This window comes from Euprymna scolopes, chromosome 2 (genome assembly GCF_053919585.1).
Source record: "Euprymna scolopes isolate OS-2025 chromosome 2, ASM5391958v1, whole genome shotgun sequence".
NCBI lineage: Eukaryota > Metazoa > Mollusca > Cephalopoda > Sepiida > Sepiolidae > Euprymna > Euprymna scolopes.
The window spans coordinates 152167619-152187917 of NC_136483.1; the positions used below are offsets into that span (position 1 = coordinate 152167619).

A 20299-nucleotide genomic window follows, 5' to 3' on the forward strand; every position below is an offset into this window, starting at 1 on the left:
ATGCCAATGTTTCCATCGTTATTACCTGGTTAAAAATATTATTTATACAAGAGTTTTAACGAAAAATGCCAGGAAAAAATGTACGGGAATAAAAAAATTCACCTTTCAAAATATTAGACGATTATAAAAATATCGTAATATTTATGTAATGTAAAATAATTAGCCATTTTGTATATTACCACGTGACCTCATACCTCTTAAGCTGGAAGGGGGGGGGGAGTAAAACCAACACCGTCTCTCTCTCTCACACTTACTCTCTCTCTCTCTCACTTTCTCTATCACCCTCTTTCTATTTTTCTATTCGTTTAAAAACGCTTAGTCATGTCACGTGACGTGACGTCACGGTTTGGTTACTATGGAAACACTTACTTTTTGTGCTGCTTCGAAAAGGAACAAAATTCAACATACACCGCTTCCTCTTCCCTCCCTCCCTCTCTCTCTCTCTCTCTCTCTCTCTCACACACACACACACACTTTCTTCGGTGTGTTTTTGTTGTTACGTACGTATTTTTTTATATTTTTATCTCAGTAATTTTTATTATATTTAATAGCATTTTCTTTTTTTTTTTTCCATGGGAAATTATTTTTCTATTCGTTTTAAGAAAATGCTATTAAAAAATAAAAATGCGATAAATTCTGGCAACAGTTATTTATTTATGCTATTCGCAGCCGGCCGGAAGAAACGCGCATAGACATTTTGTAAACATTGTTTTTAAAAAATATAAAATAATACTTCTATTATGTTTTAAACGACTGTAATAGTTTATTTTGGAAGTATAAAAAAAAGTCCATTAATTTGAACTTAAAGCCTGTTTGAATAAAACTTATATAAAAAAAAACCGTCACTTCCGGCAAATGGCTATGTAAACAACTGGTGGCATTTTTCGAATACATCGGTAAACACTGTATGTTTTTCGAGCTGAATAAATATGTTACATTGAATAAAAACACAAAAAATATATCCAGTTGGATAGAAAAGTAACTTATCTTGCCTTTCCTAACATTTATTTGTTATATATTTGTCTTTGGACCGTCCACTAATGGCGAGTTTTTTTTTTTTTTTAAATAAAACTAATTTTAAAATTTCGATGTTAGAAAAACAGTCCATCACATGTCAATATAAAAATTCTCTTTTTGTTTGATAAAAAGAATAAACAGTTAATAGATACAACAAAAAAGTCCATTAAGTTCAACAAACTAAACTCTTATATTTATAATAAAACTCTTCGACAGTTTAAATGCTTTCAAAATCCTATGTAAGTATATCGTTTTTACTGTACACAGATTCGAAAAAGTTGTCATCAAACAAATATATGAATATGACAGAGTTGAATAAATATGTTACATTGATTAAAAACACTTCTTATTAGCATTTTCTTTTTATATGACAACGTTAATGTTCATGAATCTCTCTTTTAATCATTTTTATCGACTATCAGCCAAATAACCGGGGTCTAAAATTTGGGAAATTATTTTTCTATATTTTTCTATTCATTTAAAGAATATGCTATTAAAAAAGAAAAAGTCGATAAAAGTTAGACATAAACAGTAAAAAAATAGAAGATATTATTATTAAATAACAATAATTATTAAAAATAAATATTAACATTTACAATAATAAAATGAGTTAGTATTAAAAATAATTATTAAAATAAAAATGAGTTTATTATTAAAAATACATATTAATATTCAAATAAAATTGTTTTTATTATTAAAAATAAATATTAATATTTAAAGTAGAATAAAATGTGTTTATTATTAAAAATAAATATTAATATTTAAAATAATATAATGTGTTTATTATTACAAATAAATATTAAGGAAGGTCAACAGGTGGAGGAAAAATAGTCAATGCAGGTCATACCACCTGACCAGCTAAAATCGCCTTTTTATATAAGGCAGACAGTCAGACTATTTGCCTTGAGGGCCGGCTAAGCCCTCCTACCCCCCCCCCACCCCAAAGCTGAGAGCTGGGGAAACTTCTCTCAGAAGGGGTATGGGAGGACAGGGAGACCTTCCCTCTTTCAACTAAGAGATAGATATCCTTTTGTATGGTTGATTGACCCCCCCCCCCTGTCGGTTCTGCTTACTCCATTCCGAAAGAGATCAACCTTACACAAAAAAAAAAAAAATATGGGGACAGGGAAGCCTTCCCGGGCCCCCTTTCTGGGAGGAGAAGTTCCCCGGCTCCTACCTTTTTGGGAGTGCTCAGCCCGTCCTCCAGTCAACCACAATATTTGAAGAATAAAGATATTTTTGTTTTTGTGTTTTAGGTGGTGAAGGTGATCTGGGGAGTGGTTTTTTTTTTCACAAAAAAAGGTACTTTTTACGAATGGGTATCCAAGAAAATTACAGTATTTTGTCAGAAATTAAGATTTTCATTGACCACTCTCAATACTATCAGAAATGAACAAAGTTAATTAAACAGTCTACACAATATAAACTAACTGTTTTGTTGGCTTTTTATTCTAACTCCAAACTAACCCATAACTACATTTTTCTTTTATTTTGCAAATTTGATTTCCTTTAGTTTATATTGTGTAGCTGAATCAGAAATTGATTTATCTTTTGTCATTTGTAGTTAACATGCTATCAGCGCAATTACTACAGTGTAATCACACATGATCTACCAAAATAAAAACACTTCAGATAAAGTCTTAAATAGAATTCAGTTCCTTACATGACATCTGATGAAGTCAGTACAAACGTTACAAACTAATACTTTAAAAACAATTTGACATTTACTGTACTACAATATCACATTTGTATAGAAGTAGAAATCTGGATACCTATTCTGAAACCTAATAAAAGAAAGGACACTCTTTGGGGCGGATTTTGATGATAACAAGTCACTAATTAGAAATTATAATAAACATTGAAATAATTTAAGAATTTTACCAAAATAAAATTACTTGGTAATCACCCAATTTCTGCCACAAAATTTTAATTGGCAAAACTCATAAGCATAAAATATATATTTTCTAATTTCATCTTTTTTTTTTACATAATCTGGTTTGATGTTTTCCTAAATATTCAAATCACTATATTTTGCTGCTTAATATTAAATACAGCAAATGAGTTATTTTTATGCATCAAACAATTACATTTTCTCATTCATCCAAACTAATCACTGAACATCAATTTCATATTTTCTTCACTAAAATATTACTATGCTTGATGTCATCAAGTAGAGCGGATCATTTTTTTTTACATTTGTTTACACATTTTTTACAAATGTTTTTGAGAGTCCATACAAAGTTATAAGTGTTCAACATTTTTTTTCATTTGATTATATTTTGTCTAAGATTCTTAGCCTATGTCATTGCATACCAATTTGTTTCTTGAAAGTTAAGTTCACTGTAAAAACATCTGATACACCAAAATCCCTGATACCTGTTTCTTATAAGCGCCAAATAACTATCACTATTTCGATTTGTGTTTCATGAGAACAATTCAATATTGATACATTATAAGAAACATTTCCAGTGCTTTTCTCTTTTTAGCAATAGTTGGTTGATAATTAGAGGACACAACTAACCCTATACTATGCTTTACTTTGTTTTGTATATATATTTTGTATTGTGTGAAATTAACAAAGATTCATATGCAGGAATCTGTTGATACATTCCAAGAATCCCAATGCGACCAACAAACTTGAAAGACTACAATTTCTTTTTACTATGACCAATAAGAAAGCTCAAGGACTAAGTTGTTGGACTCATCCTGATCACCATTTTAAATTATTGTTAACAGTAAGTTTAACATTTTAAGTACAGAATAATATTCCTTTTGATATTTATAAATTACTATTTTCTGTGACAGATGTTACTTTTTCAATATTGATTGTACCCTCTTTTGTGTTTTTAAATTTTGCATACAATAATATTAAGCACACCATACCAAGACCACTATTTGAGCATCTAATAAACTGCCTACCAAGACCAATGTTTTCAAGTGACAATGGAGAGTATTCATGTTATGTTTCACATTTTTATGTTTTGAAATATTTTGCTGCTTAATATCAAATTCAGCAGATGTTTACTTTGTTTTGTGTATATACTTTATATTAGGTAGAATAAACAAAACTTAATTTCGCTACCATCATTCTTTGTAGTGACATGCACTGTTAACATAAATAAAATCACTGGTGACAATCCCTGATACCTGTTTCGTATAAGCACCAAATAACTATGATAATGTGTTATTGTTGATACATTATAATAAACATTTCCATTGACTGGTCGTTTGATTAGCTTAGGTTTACATCATTTTTTCACAATGTTTCTCTACTTGCTTTCAGCATGTGAGCAGATCATATTCTGCACATGTTTCATGCATATCACAAAAACTTATAATATTTGATCAACATTTGACTAACAATTTTACAAAAAAGACCTACCACCTTAAGGGGGGTAAAGGTAAGGCTCCCCACATAACCATAAAAGAAAGCCGCCCCCCCCCATACAGTGGGAAAGAGCTCCCTTCCCATTCTGGGGCAGAGAAGGGGCAAGGAAAACTCTTAAACATAAATGGTCAACGGAGGGTATACACCCTGGGAAACTAAAAGTCTATATGGAATCTGCATAAATTAAAATATCCTGTTTAAGCGTATTGTATGACAGGGAGGGAAGGTCAACAGGTGGAAGAAAAATGGTCTACGCAGAGCATACCGCCTGACAAGCTAAAATCGCCTTTTTATATACGGCAGACAATCAGACTCTGATTGCCTGGACGGCGGGCTGAGCAATGAATGTGGAAGCCGGGGAACTTCTCTCAGAAGGAGGATGGGAGGCCCAGGGAGCCTTCGGTCTCCTCCTAAGAGAGGGATATCCTCTTACTCCCTTTGGAAAGAGATCAACCTTACACAAAACAAAAAATATGGGAAGAGAAGCCTTCCCGGGCCCCCCTCCCCCTTCTGGGAGGAGAAGTTCCCTGGCTCCAACCCTTTTTTTTGGGGGGGGCGCCTAAGCCTGTCCTCCAGGCAACCAAATGAAAAAGAAATTTACCCATCCCACCTTTGTAGGAAGTGTGCTCAGCCCACCTTCTGAGCCACTGTGAAAGTTTCCGTCCACCAAAAGGGAAGGGAACGAGGAAGGAAAAGTCTCTGAGAATCTTCATGCAATTTCTTTGACAAAGAAACTGTTTTCACTTGATTCCACACAAAATTTTTATTGCTTTTTCATCTATTGTCTTATATTAGGATTTCTTTATGCATGTTATTTTATTTAAGAGTACTAAATATCTTTTCAGTTTCTTGAGACTCTTTCAACTGTCTGGATTCTGCAGCAACGTTGTGGAGTGATATGTAAAACATAAATTGGTACTTTATAACAATAGGTATGTAGAATTCTAACTCGCCAGTGTTGATCGTTTCAATTATTTACAAATTCACCAGGTCCTGGATATGACCATAAACTGTATCCAAACATGGGGCTTTGTGAAGTGTGAAGCCACCATTTAATTGCTATTGCTACCAGGTCCACTCTGATCTGGAGTAGTAGTACCTGTTAGGGTCCCAATTATGAGTTAAATAGAAACCAACATTAAATAAACAAATATATTCTAGGAAAAAAAAATGTCACTAGATTGGGCATGAAATAACCTGATATAGTGTTGATATGTCATAAAACAAAATGAACCAACAAATTCACCAATCGACACAATATCAACAAATGTATCTTTCTTTTCCTTATTCTGTGCTTATTTCTTGGTACTAAGCTTATCATTAACTAACCCTGACATTTCTTTTACTTTGTTTTGTGTATATATTTTATTTTGTGTAGAATAACCAAAAAGACATTTAGCTACCACATTTGCAGCGAAATGTTAGCATACATAAAATCACTGGTGACAACCCATGATGTTTTTTCTTATGAACACGAAATAACCAACACGCTTTCCATTGGTTTTTCATGATAACAATTTAATATTGATAAATTATAATAAACATGTCCATTACTTTTCTTTTTTTATCAATAAATATACTTGGTTGATAATTAGAGAACACAATGTTTATTGTAATAAAACTTGTGATCTATAACATCCAATTCTAAAAATTAAACTTTCCTTTCTCAATTGAAACAAACAACATACCCCACACTATGTTCCTAAAAATGAGGATTTTACTATTGCGTTTACATAATTTTTTAGCTATGTTTCTCTTACTTTCAGCATGAGATCATTTTCTACACGTGTTTCATGCATACCACACAAACATTTTACCTCTGACATTTTTAATTTTTTTCCAATTTCCTTTCACCATGAACATTATCATTAGTACAGTTTTCATTTAAAATGAAGCTGTACATGGTTACTATTACTTGGAAAGCAGATCTAAAAAAAAAAAAAAAAAACTGTTTTCACTTTGAAAATTTACGATTTATAGATCTCGGATTTGGCCCTTCTTCACCTTTTATCTTACATTTGTAAATATTGTATATATAAACTTTTTTCTTATTTCTCCAATGTTATTTCATTCATGCAATTTCATAATCCACCAACATTGTATAAGATTCAATTCCATTTGACACTTGAAAACAACTTTTTATATAGTAAACAGCATTTATTTCTTTTCAGACATATTCTTATTTTATTTTATTTCCAGTACTATGTTTTATTTCATTTTGTGGACACTCATTTAACTCTCTGGGATGCTGCAGGGAACATGTAGAGTGATATATCAAACAAGAAGTGGTACTTTATGACAATAGGTATCTAGGATTTACACATACCAGTGTTGATAGTTTGAAATATTTACAGACTAACATTTTACACAATATAAACACATGTACCTTTTTTTTCTTTTCCTTTGCTTATTTCTCGAACCTAAACTTATCATTAACTAACCCGTAACTTTGTTTACTTTGTTTTGCGTATATATTTTATATTGGGTAGAATTAACAAAACTTAATTTCGCTACCATCATTATTTTTAGTGACATGCACTTTTAACATCAATAAAATCACTGGTGACAATACTTGATACCTGTTTCGTATAAGCACCAAATAACTATCACTATTTCGATTTGCTTTTTCATGATAATATGTTCATCTTGATACATTATAATAAACATTTCCATTCACTGGTCGTTTGCTTAGCTTAGCTTTACATCATTTTTTCACAATGTTTCTCTACTTGCTTTCAGCATGAGAGCAGATCATATTCTAAACGTTTCATGCATATCACACAAACTTATAATATTTGATCAACATTTGACTAACAATTTTTTGCCAATTTCCTTCAACATTCTCATTACCATTACTACAGTTTACATTTTGTCGTTAAAATGAAGCTGTACATGTTTCCTATTACTTGGAAACCAGATTTGTAAAAATCCCATTTTTTTTTCACTCTGAGAATTTTCATTATATTTCTTTGACAAACGATTTATTTTCAATGAACTTCAGCACATGATTGTTACTGCTTTTTCCCCTTTTGTCTTATATTTGTTTTTCTTCATGCCAAATATTTTATATATCAATTTTTTGCTAATTTCTGAAATTTTATTTCTTTAATTCTTAGTCCACCAATATAGTATAAGTTTCAATTGCATTGAACGCAATGTTTTAGATAGTAAACATCAGCATATTTCACTTTTCAAGCACTTTTTCATTTGATTTCAAATACTATGTTTTATTTCATTTTGTTGACACTCATTTACCCCTCTGGGGTGCTACAAGGAACATGTAGATTGATATACCAAACATGAATTGGTGCTTTATAACAATAGGTATCTATAATTTTGCTTAATTCTCTAACCTAAACTTATCATTAACTAACCGTAAATTATGTTTTAGTTTTGTGTATATATATTATATTGTGAAGAATAAACAAAAATTCATTTCACCACCACATTTGCACTGTTAGCATACACAAATATCACTGGTTACAATCATTGGTAGCTGTTTTTTAAAAACACCAAATAACATTCACGCTTTCCATTGGTTTTTCATGATAACAATTTAATATTGATAAATTATAATAAACATGTCCATTACATTCTCTTTTTATCAATAAATATACTTGGTTGATAATTAAAGAACACAATGTTTATTGTAATAAAACTTGTGATCTATAACATCAAATTGTATAAATTAAAGTTTCCTTTCTCAATTGAAACAAACAACATATCCCACACTAAAAATGAGGATTTTACTATTGCCTTTTAGATCATTTTTTAACAATGTTTCTCTTCTTACTTTCAGCATCAGAAAATATAATTTTCTACACGTGTTTCATGCATACCACACAAACGTATATGTGACCAACATTTTACCTCTGATACATTTTTTTCCAATTTCCTTTCACCATTGTCATTATCATTAGTACAGTTTTCGTTTTGTCTTTAAAATGAAGTTGTACATGTTTCTTAATACTTCGAAACCAAATATATCAAAAAATAATTTTTTTCACTTACAAAATTTTCATGATATTTCTTTGACAATCATATTTGTTTTTAATTGAATTCAGCATATGATTCTTACTGCTTTATCACCTTTTATCTTATATTTCTTTTTCTTCATGCCAAATATTTTAAATATCAAATTTTTGCTCATTTCTTAAATTGAATTAAAAAAATGGATTTTTTTATTCCACCAATATTGTATAAGGCTCAATTCCATTGAACACAGTGTTTTATATAGTAAACATCAGCATTTGTTTCTATTTTATTTCAAATACTGTTTCATTTCACTTTCTCGATAATCATTTACATCTTTGGGGTGCAACAGGGAACATGTAGAGTGATATATCAAACATGAATTGGAACTTTATAACAATAGGTATCTAGAATTTCCACATACCAGTGTGGATAGTTTTAAATATTTACAAACTTACAATTTACACACTATAAACAAATGTATCTTTTTTTCTTTTCTTTGCTTATTTCTCGAACCTAAACTTATCATTAACTAAACCTAAACTTTGTTTACTGCATTTTGTGTATATATTTTATAATGGGTGAAATAAACAAAACTTAATTTGGCTAATATCATTTGTAGTGGCATGCACTATTGACATATATAAAATCACAGGTGACAATCCTTGATTCCAGTTTCGTATAAGCACAAAATATCTATCATTATTTCGATTTTTTGTTCATGATAAAAATTTAATATTGATACATTGTAATAAACATTTCAATTGCTTTTATCTTTTTATCAATACATATACTTGGTTGATAATTAGAGGACACAACTAACCCTATACTTTGCTTTACTTTGTTTTGTATATATATTTTGTATTGTGTGGAATTAACAAAGATTCATATGCAGGAATCTGTTGATACATTCCAAGAATCCCAATGCGACCAACAAACTTGAAAGACTACAATTTCTTTTTACTATGACCAATAAGAAAGCTCAAGGACTAAGTTGTTGGACTCATCCTGATCACCATTTTAAATTATTGTTAACAGTAAGTTTAACATTTTAAGTACAGAATAATATTTCTTTTGATATTTATAAATTACTATTTTCTGTGACAGATGTTACTTTTTCAATATTGATTGTACCCTCTTTTGTGTTTTTACATTTTGCATACAATAATATTAAGCACACCATACCAAGACCACTATTTCACCATCTAATAAACTGCCTACCAAGACCAATGTTTTCAAGTGACAATGGAGAGTATTCATGTTATGTTTCACACTTTTATGTTTTGAAATATTTTGCTGCTTAATATCAAATTCAGCAGATGAGTTCTTTCTTATGCATCAAACAATTACATTTTCTGATATTCATTCAAACTAATTATTGAAAATCAATTTCATATTTTCTTTACTAAAATATTACTATGCTTGATTTCATCAAGTGGTGCGAATCTGTTTTTTACACTAACAATGTGCACATTTTTTGAAGAATAAAGTTGTTTTTTTTTAAGGTGGTGAAGGTGATCCGGGGAGTGTTTTTTTTTTTTTTTTTTTCCAAAAAAGGTACTTTTTACGAATGGGTATCCAAGAAACATTCAGTATTTTGTCAGAAATTAAGATTTTCATTGACGACTCTCAATACTATCAGAAATGACCAATCTACACAATACAAACTAACTGTTTTGTTGGCTTTTTATTCTAACTCCAAACTAACCCATAACTACATATTGCTTTTATTTTGCAAATTTGATTTCCTTTAGTTTATATTGTGTAGCTGAATCAGAAATTGATTTAACTTTTGTCATTTGTAATTAACATGCTTTCAGCGCAATTACTACAGTGTAATCACACATGATATACCAAAATAAAAACACTTCAGATAAAGTCTTCTTACATAGAATTCAGTTTCTTACATGACATCTGATGAAGTCAGTACAAACGTTACAAACTAATACTTGAAAAACAATTTGACATTTACTGTACTACAATATCATATTTGTATAGAAGTAGAAATCTGGATACCTATTCTGATACCTAATAAAAGAAAGGACACTCTTTGGGGCGGATTTTGATGATAACAAGTCACTAATAAGAACTTATAATAAACATTGAAATAATTTAAGAATTTTACCAAAATAAAATTGCATGGTAATCACCCAATTTCTGCCACAAAATTTTAATTGGCAAAACTCATAAACAGAAAATATATATTTTCTAATTTCATCTTTTTTTTTTACATAATCTGATTTGATGTTTTCCTAAATATTCAAATCACTATTTTTTTGCGGCTTAATATCAAATACAGCAAATGAGTTATTTTTTATGCATCATACAATTACATTTTCTCATTCATCCAAACTAATCACTGAACATCAATTTCATATTTTCTTCACTAAAATATTACTGTGCTTGATGTCATCAAGTAGAGCGGATCATTTTTTTTTCATTTGTTCACACATTTTTCCAATTTATATATATTTTGTCTAAGATTCCTAGCCTATGTCATTGCATACCAATCTGTTTATTAAAAGTTAAGGTTCACTGTAAACACATACGTTACACCAAAATAAAAACGCTTCAGATAATGTCTTGATATTCAATTAAGTTTCTCACATGACATCTTATGAAGTTAGTAGAAATGTTACAGACTTTTGAATCTCAAACACTTTCAATACTGTGCACTGATATTTTCTTTTTTGGAATATAAGCACATTCATGATTTTTTTTACAAACGCCAACAAATGTCACATTTTGTAGCAATGTACTGAAACAATTATAAAAATAGGTATCTAGGAAAAGGCCACTACATATGTTATAAATTCCAAATTTCCACAACCTGGCAAATACTGGTACACGCTAGCAAATTTAGATTTGTAATTACAGAATATGATTCTAATTTTTTCCTTTGCTCTTTATTCTAACACTACACTAAGTTTACTGTTTTATTTCGCTACAGTTGATATTGTGTAGAACAATAAGAAAATCATAGTGAACAATGCATTCAACAAAATTTCACACACATTTCTAGATACCTATATCTAATAAGTTCAAAAGAAAGGACACACTTAGGGAGGTATTTTGGTGGTCAAGTCACTAAATAGAGATTAGCTGGTTTCCCGGCATAGCCCAAGATGTAATAAAGATTGACTGAAATACATGTTCTAGCTGGTTTCTAGGCGTTGCCAGGGATGTAATATAGACACATTATGTTGTATATTACCTGTTCTCTTCTCCCTAAGGTAAAACAATTTCATGTACATGCTGTAAATTACCTACACTAGGGATAAAACATGAACAATACCAGTCCTAGGGTAGATAAAACAAATAATACATAGAGATGAAAGATTCCTCTCCCCTAAGAATAAAACATATATTCAATATCTGCTTTTGTTTTTTCATTGTTTATACGGTCCCGAGCAACGCCGGGTAGCCCTGCTAGTCTATATATATAAAAGGCAAAAATCGGTGTGTATGTATGTATGTATGTATGTTTGTTTGTAACGCTAAAACTTTTGACAGACACAACCAAAGTTGACAAATTAGGTAGCATATTGCACCTTGATCACCCGGATGACAAATATCGAAATTTCACGTCAAACGGACAACTAGAAGGGGGTTAACTGATCATTTTTCTCCCAGGGGGGCCCCCCAAAAAACCTGTCATTTTAACATTATTCATTAGCTGTCACGTGACGTGACGTCAGCTCAGTAAAATGTCGGCTACGCTGAGCCTCTGACGTACATTAAAGCTGCCTGCGAGGAGTATCATTGATACTATAACACAGTTAAATATTAGTTTAAGAGTCGAACCGTTATTACCAACGGATTTATCGCACTTCAAAAAGAAGAATCCCAAAATTACATAAAAATTGACGTAGGGAAAATGTTTTTATTTTTGCTTGAAGTTTTTTACCGGCGAAGAAAGATGACTATGCTCTTTGCTATAGTTTACCATGTAAACAAGGCTTTAGCCATTTTGTTTTTACCTCCTAACTCTGTTAAACTGGAAGGGGGAGGGGTGGCTATCAGTATAAGGCCGCTTAAATACACGAAAATTACTTTTATACGAGTTTGTTTTCTTATGAATGGAACCGCGTTTATAGGGGGGAGGGGGGAGGAGGCAATGTGCACAGTCTCCCAAGCATTACCTACTATAAAAAAAGATGCACATTTACCCTCTTCTCTCACCCTCTTTCTCTCTCTCTCTCTCTCTTTCTCTTCTCTCTCTCACTCTCTTTCTCTATCACCCTCTTCTCTCTCTCTCTTTCTCTTCTCTCTCTCATCCTCTTTCTCTCTCTCTCACCCTCTTCTCTCTCTCTACCTTTTTCTCTTCTCTCTCGCACCCTCTTCTCTCTCTCTCACCCGCTTCTCTCTCTCTACCTCTTTCTCTTCTCTCTCGCACCCTCTTCTCTCTCTCACCCGCTTCTCTCTCTCTACCTCTTTCTCTTATCTCTCTCTCTCTCTCAACCTCTTCTCTCTCTCTCTTACCCTCTTCTCTCTCTCACTCTCTGTGTACACCTTTTTCTCTTCTCTCTCTCTCTGACCCTCTTTCTCTCTCTCTCACCCTCTTTTTCTGCTCTCTCTCACCCTTCTCTCTCTCTCTCTCTACCTCTTTCTCTTCTCTATCACCCTCTTTCCCTGCTCTCTCTCACCTTCATCTCTCTCTCTCTACCTATTTCTCTTCTCTCTCTCTCCCTCTGCTCTCTCTCACCCTCTTCTTTCTCCCTCACCCTCTTCTCTCTCTCTCTCTACCTCTTTCTCTTATCTCTCTCTCTCACTACCCCTCTCTCTCTCTGTCTTACCCTCTTCTCTCTCTCTCTACCTCTTTCTCTTATCTCTCTCTCTCACTACCTCTCTCTCTCTCACCCTCTTCTCTCTCTCACCCTCTTTCTCTCTTACCCTCTTCTCTCTCTACCTCTTTCACTTCTCTCACCCTCTTTCTCTCTCACCCTCTTTCTCTGCTCTCTCTCACCCTCTTCTCTGCTCTCTCTCACCCTCTTCTCTCTCTACCTCTTTCTCTTCTCTCTCTCTCACCCTCTTCTCTCTCTCTTACCTATTTTGTAATATATATATATAGATATATATATTGTACAAACTATTGTACAAACTATTACCACTTATCAAGGCCTATAGGCCACTCGAGGATGAAAGTTTAAAAGTGCACAGTAGTCAAATTCGGCAAAGATGACGGAACCGCTTTAAGAGGAGGATGAATTATTCAGTGACTCCAACCTATTTTGTTACATATATGTATGTATATATTTTTGTAAAAAATATATATTACTACTTATCAAGGCCCATAGGACACTCGAGGATTAGAGTTGAAAAGTGCACAGCAGTCAAATCTGGGAAAGAGGATGGAACCGCTTTAACGGGAGGATGAGTTATTCAGCGACTCCAACCTATTTTGGTATATATATATTTATATCTATATTTATTTTTAAATATATATTACCACTTATCAAGGCCCATAGGCCACACGAGGATGAGAGTTTAAAAGTGCACAGTAGTCAAATTCGGCAAAGATGATGGAACCGCTTTAAGAGGAGGATGAATTATTCAGTGACTCCAACCTATTTTGTTATATATATGTATGTATATATTTTTGTAAAAAATATATATTACTACTTATCAAGGCCCATAGGACACTCGAGGATTAGAGTTGAAAAGTGCACAGTAGTCAAATTCGGGAAAGAGGATGGAACCGCTTTCACGGGAGGATGAGTTATTCAGCGACTCCAACCTGTTTTTTTATATATATATTTATATCTATATTTATTAAAAAATATATATTACCACTTATCAAGGACAATAGGCCACTCGAGGATGAGAGTTGAATAGTGCACTGTATAAAAAATACGGTAAAGAGGATGGAACCGCTTTAACGGGAGGATGAGTTATTCAGCAACTCCAACCTATTTTTTTATATATATATATATATATATACTTTTATTAAAAAATATATATTACCACTTATCAAGGACAATAGGCCACTCGAGGATGAGAGTTGAAAAGTGCATAGTAGTAAAATTCGGGAAAGAGGATGGAACCGCTTTAACGGGAGGATGAGTTATTCAGCGACTCCAACCTATTTTTTATATATATATATATATATATATATATATATATTTATAACAAAAATATATTACCACTTATCAAGGCCCATAGGCTACTCGAGGATAAGAGTTGAAAAGTGCACATTAGTCAAATTCGGGAAAGAGGATGGAACCGCTTTAACGGGAGGATGAGTGATTCAGCGACTCCAACCTATTTTGTTATATATATATATATATATATATATATATATATATTTTGTACAAACTATATATTACCACTTATCAAGGCCCATAGGCCACACGAGGATGAGAGTTTAAAAGTGCACAGTAGTCAAATTTGGGAAAGAGGATTTAATCGCTTTAATAGAAGGATGAATTATTCAGCGACTCACACCTGTTTTGGTATATATATATATATATTTATAAAAAAATATGTATTACCACTTATCAAGGCCCATAGGCCACTCGAGGATGAGAGTTAAAAAGTCCACAGTAGTCAAATTTGGGAAAGAGGATGGAACCGCTTTAACAGGAGGATGAGTTATTCAGCAACTCCAACCTATTTTGTTATATATATATATATATATATATATATATATATTTTTCATAAAATATGTATTACCACTTATCAAGGCCCATAGTCCACTCGAGGACGAGAGTTGAAAAGTGCACAGTAGTCAAATTGGGGAAAGAGGATGGAACCGCTTTAACGGGAGGATGAGTTATTCAGCGACTCCAACCTTTTTTTTTATTTTGTAAAAAATATATATGACCACTTATCAAGGCCCAGAGGCCACTCGAGGATAAGAGTTGAAAAGTGCACAGTAGTCAAATTTGGGAAATTTGTTATATATCTATTTTTTTGTTACTTAGGCATTTCCACTTATCAAGGCCCAGATACATCTCGAGGATAAGAGTTAAATGTGCACAGTAGTCAATTGGACAATAAGGCCCAGAGGCCACCCGAGGATAAGGGTTGAAAATGGCAGTAGTTAATTGGACAACATAGTAATCGTTAGTAATGGAAAGTCGGGAAATTTGTTATATATATATTTATATTTTGTTTAGATAGGCATTACCACTTATCAAGGCCCAGAGGCCACTAGAGGATAAGTGTTGAAAAGTGCAGTAGTCAATTGGACAAAATATAGTAATTGTTAGTAATGGAAATTCAGTAAATTTGTTATATATATATTAATATTTTGTTAAATACGCATTACCACTTATCAAAGCCCACAGGCCACTCGAGGATAAGGATTGAAAAGTGCACCGTAGTAGTCGGTTGTAATAGAAATGCGGGATATTTGTAATATACCTATTTTTTGTTACTTAGGCACAACCACTTATTAAGGCCCAGAGGCCACTCGATGGTATTACCACTTATCAAGGCCCAGAGGCCACTCGAGGATAAGCGTTTAAAAGTGCAGTAGTCAATTGGACAATATAGTAATCGTTAGTAATGGAAATTCAGTAAATTTGTTATATATATGTATATTTTGTTACATACGCATTACCATTTATCAAGGCCCAGAGGCCACTCGAGGATAAGGATTGAAAAGTGCACAGTAGTCAATTGGACAATATAGTAATCGTTAGTAATGGAAATTCAGTAAATTTGTTATATACCTATTTTTTGTTACTTGGTCATTTCCACTTATCAAGGCCCAGAGGCCACTCGAGCATAAGAGTTAAAAAGTCCACAGTAGTCAATTGGACAATAAGGCCCAGAGGCCACCCGAGGATAAGGGTTAAAAAGTGCAGTAGTCCATTGGTCAATATAGTAATCGTTAGTAATTACTACTTCTCAAGGCCCAGAGGCCACTCGAGGATAAGGGTTGAAAAGCGCAGTAGTCAATTGGACAATACAGTAATCGTTAGTAATGGAAATTCAGTAAATTTGTTATATATATATATATTTATATTTTGCTAAATACGCATTACTACTTATCAAGGCCCAGACGCCACTCGAGGATAAGGGTTGAAAATATTCAACAAATTTTTTATCTACAGATTAGAAAATTTGTATATAGGGTATTCAGACATATGGAATATATCTAGCATAATCTATCTATTATATCTATAAAAGTCAGAATGTTTGTGTGTGTGGGTGTGTGTGAGGTAGAGAGAGAGAGAGAGAACAATTCTTAACCTATATATTCAACAAATTTTTTATCTACAGATTTTAAATTTGTTATAAAGGGTATTCATACATACGGAAATATATCTAGCATAATCTATCTATTATATCTACAAAAGTGAAAATGTGTGTGTCTGTGAGAGAGAGAGCAATTCTCAACCTATATAATCAACAAATTTTTTATCTACAGATTAGATAATTTGTATATAGGGTATTCAGACATATGGAAATATATCTAGCATAATCTATCTATTATATCTATAAAAGTGAGAATGTTTGCGTGTGTGTGTGAGGTAGCAAGAGAGAGAGAGACAGAGCGAGAGAACAATTCTCAACCTATATATTCAACAAATTTTTTATCTACAGATTTGAAAATTGGTATATAGGGTATTCAGACATATGGAAATATATCTAGCATAATCTATCTATTATGTCTATAAAAGTGAGAATATGTCTGTGTGTGAGAGAGAGAGAGTAAGAACAATTCTCACCCTTTATATTCAACAAATTTTTATCTACAGATTAGAAAATTTTTATATAGTGTATTCAGACATATGGAAATATATCTAGCATAATCTATCTATTATATCTATAAAAGTGAGCATGCGTGAGAGGAGAGAGAGAGAGAGAGAACAATTCTCAACCTATATACTCAACAAATTTTTTATCTACAGATTTGAAAATTTGTATATAGATTATTCAGACACATGGAAATATATCTAGCATAATTTATCTATTATATCTATAAAAGTGAGAATGTGTGGGTGTGTGAGAGAGAGAATGAGAGAGAACAATTCTCAGCTTATATATGCAACAAATTGTTTATCTACAGATCCGAAATATCACATTTGTATAGAAGTAGAAATCTGGATACCTATTCTGATACCTAATAAAAGAAAGGACACTCTTTGGGGCGGATTTTGATGATAACAAGTCACTAATAAGAAATTATAATAAACATTGAAATAATTTAAGAATTTTATCAAAATAAAATTGCATGGTAATCACCCAATTTCTGCCACAAAATTTTGATTGGCAAAACTCATAAACAGAAAATATATATTTTCTAATTTCATCTTTTTTTTTATATAATCTGATTTGATGTTTTCCTTAATATTCAAATCACTATATTTTGCTGCTTAATATCAAATACAGCAAATGAGTTATTTTTTATGCATCAAACAATTACATTTTCTCATTCATCCAAACTAATCACTGAACATCAATTTCATATTTTCTTCACTAAAATATTACTGTGCTTGATGTCATCAAGTGGAGCGGATCATTTTTTTTTCATTTGTTCACACATTTTTCCAATTTATATATATTTTGTCTAAGATTCTTAGCCTATGTCATTGCATACCAAGCTGTTTATTAAAAGTTACGGTTCACTGTAAACACATACGTTACACCAAAATAAAAACGCTTCAGATAATGTCTTGATATTCAATTAAGTTTCTCACATGACATCTTATGAAGTTAGTAGAAATGTTACAGACTTTTGAATCTCAAACACTTTCAATACTGTGCACTGATATTTTCTTTTTTGGAATATAAGCACATTCATGATTTTTTTTTACAAACGTCAACAAATTTCACAATGTGTAGCAATGTACTGAAACAATTATAAAAATATTTGTTTTTATTTTGGATGATGCAGGGCATCCGAAGAGAGATTTTTCTAACAAAATGAAAGTATAATTTTTAGCAATAGGTATCTAGGAAAAGGCCACTACATACGTTATAAATTCCAAATTTCCACAACCTGGCAAATACTGGTACACGCTAGCTAATTTAGATTTGCAATTACAGAATATGATTCTAATTTTTTCCTTTGCTCTTTATTCTAACACTACACTAAGTTTACTGTTTTATTTCGCTACAGTTGATATTGTGTAGAACAATAAGAAAATCATAGTGAACAATGCATTCAACAAAATTTCACACACATTTCTAGATACCTATATCTAATAAGTTCAAAAGAAAGGACACACTTAGGGAGGTATTTTGGTGGTCAAGTCACTAAATAGAGATTAGCTGGTTTTCCGGCATAGCCCAGGATGTAATAAAGATTGACTGAAATACATGTTCTAGCTGGTTTCTAGGCGTTGCCAGGGATGTAATATAGACACATTATGTTGTATATTACCTGTTCTCTTCTCCCTAAGGTAAAACAATTTCATATACATGCTGTAAATTACCTATGCTAGGGATAAAACATGAACAATACCAGTCCGGGGGTAGATAAAACAAATAATACATAGAGATGAAAGATTCGTCTCCCCTAAGAATAAAACATATGTTCAATATCTGCTTTTGTTTTTTCATTGTTTATACGGTCCCGAGCAACGCCGGGTAGCCCTGCTAGTATTTCTATAAAAACAAAAATCATGTGGTGTATATAATAAACACTACGAATAACAATAACAACAACGACATTGCCCAGAAGTTAAGAAACAGCTGCCCCTGCTACTCGCCAACAAACACACGCTTATATCAACAGCTTGGGCGAGGGCCTTCATTATAACAGAATACGCGACCAAGACGCGCACTTGTGTTTTAAAAAAGTGAAGATTTACAAAAACAAAAAGAAAAAAAAAAAAAAGAAACGGAGGTGACTTACTTACACCAGGTAAAATAAAATAAAATAAAAAAGCTGTAAAAAAACCAAAAAAAAAAAAAAAAAAAACCCCAATAATAATTAAAAAGAAAAAAGATGTCTTTGAACCATCGCGGTGGTGTCATTAATGACATTCCCAGTATCGACGAAATGGCCTGGGACCACGCCGGGGACGGACTAGAAAACAGCACTCTAATAAACAGGGATGATTTAGCAACGACGACAGTTGGAGGAATACACGATTTTAACAGGTCAGTTTGTTGGCAGAAAGAAAGGTAAAACTATACAAACACCGTGACAGCGAATTAACCCTACCCCTAACCCTAACCCTAACCCTAAACCTAACCCTAAACCTAACCCTAAACCCTAACCCTAACCCTGTCACGGTGTTTGTATAATAATACCGAAAGAAATAGTTGGTGATCTGTCCGATCTGTCAATATTTCGTTTCATTTTATTTTATTATTTTGTTTACAGTATAGTAGAGAAGTAGGAAGATGCTGAATGACCGCCCCCTCCCTATACACACGTAACGCACATACAATGATGTGTTTTAAGCTGTATACTGGCACTGGTTACTTTATAGAACGCATGCAACCTTCAGCTTATTTTGTTTATCCTTTTGTGTTGTTTCATTTACTGCGATTAGCCACTCAGACGTTACATGGGAATAAATACCCCCCCTCCTGTGTACTTTTTCTCCCAGCCCCGAACCTCATCTTACTATTTTTATTCTTAGTTTTTATTTCTACAAATTTCAAGTTATAAACGAAATCTCGGGCATGGTTTTACCATAGCCAACAATAAATAAATAAATATACAAATAAATATTATCAAAGGCAAAATAAGTTGCTGTTTTGTTATAGCAATTTGAATCCTCGATAATTGCACCCAAAATCGAAAATTAAATTAAATACTTGTGTTTGCACGATTATTGACATTTATTGGATTTTTTTTTTACCAGTATTTAGTTTAATCTTCGAATTTTCAGCGATTATCAACAAAACCGCCACTTGACAATAATTTTGTTTCAAAGCAAATAAACGTTTTAAAATAAAATAAGCTAAAATAAAACAAAGGACTTAAAAGTAACTTATCTTGCATTTGGTAACAAT

The 20299-nt window shown here is 32.2% G+C and overlaps 1 protein-coding gene across 5 annotated transcripts in view; it reads left to right on the forward strand.

Moving 5' to 3' along the window:
- The first annotated feature begins 247 nt into the window (after nt 1–247).
- LOC145297707 (uncharacterized) overlaps nt 248–20299 on the forward strand; it is a 151355-nt gene continuing 131303 nt past the window's right edge. For 2 of the 5 annotated variants that reach the window (XR_013870314.1, XM_080143928.1), the window contains exon 1: nt 251–500. Coding sequence is in view for 4 of the 5 variants with exons in the window: in XM_080143928.1 (XP_080000054.1) it covers nt 322–500 (179 nt within the window). In the remaining variant the exon portion in view is untranslated. Of the gene's footprint in view, nt 501–18914; nt 19436–20299 lie in introns of those variants that run through there. The other 3 variants (XM_080143940.1, XM_080143919.1, XM_080143910.1) reach the window with 2 other exon arrangements.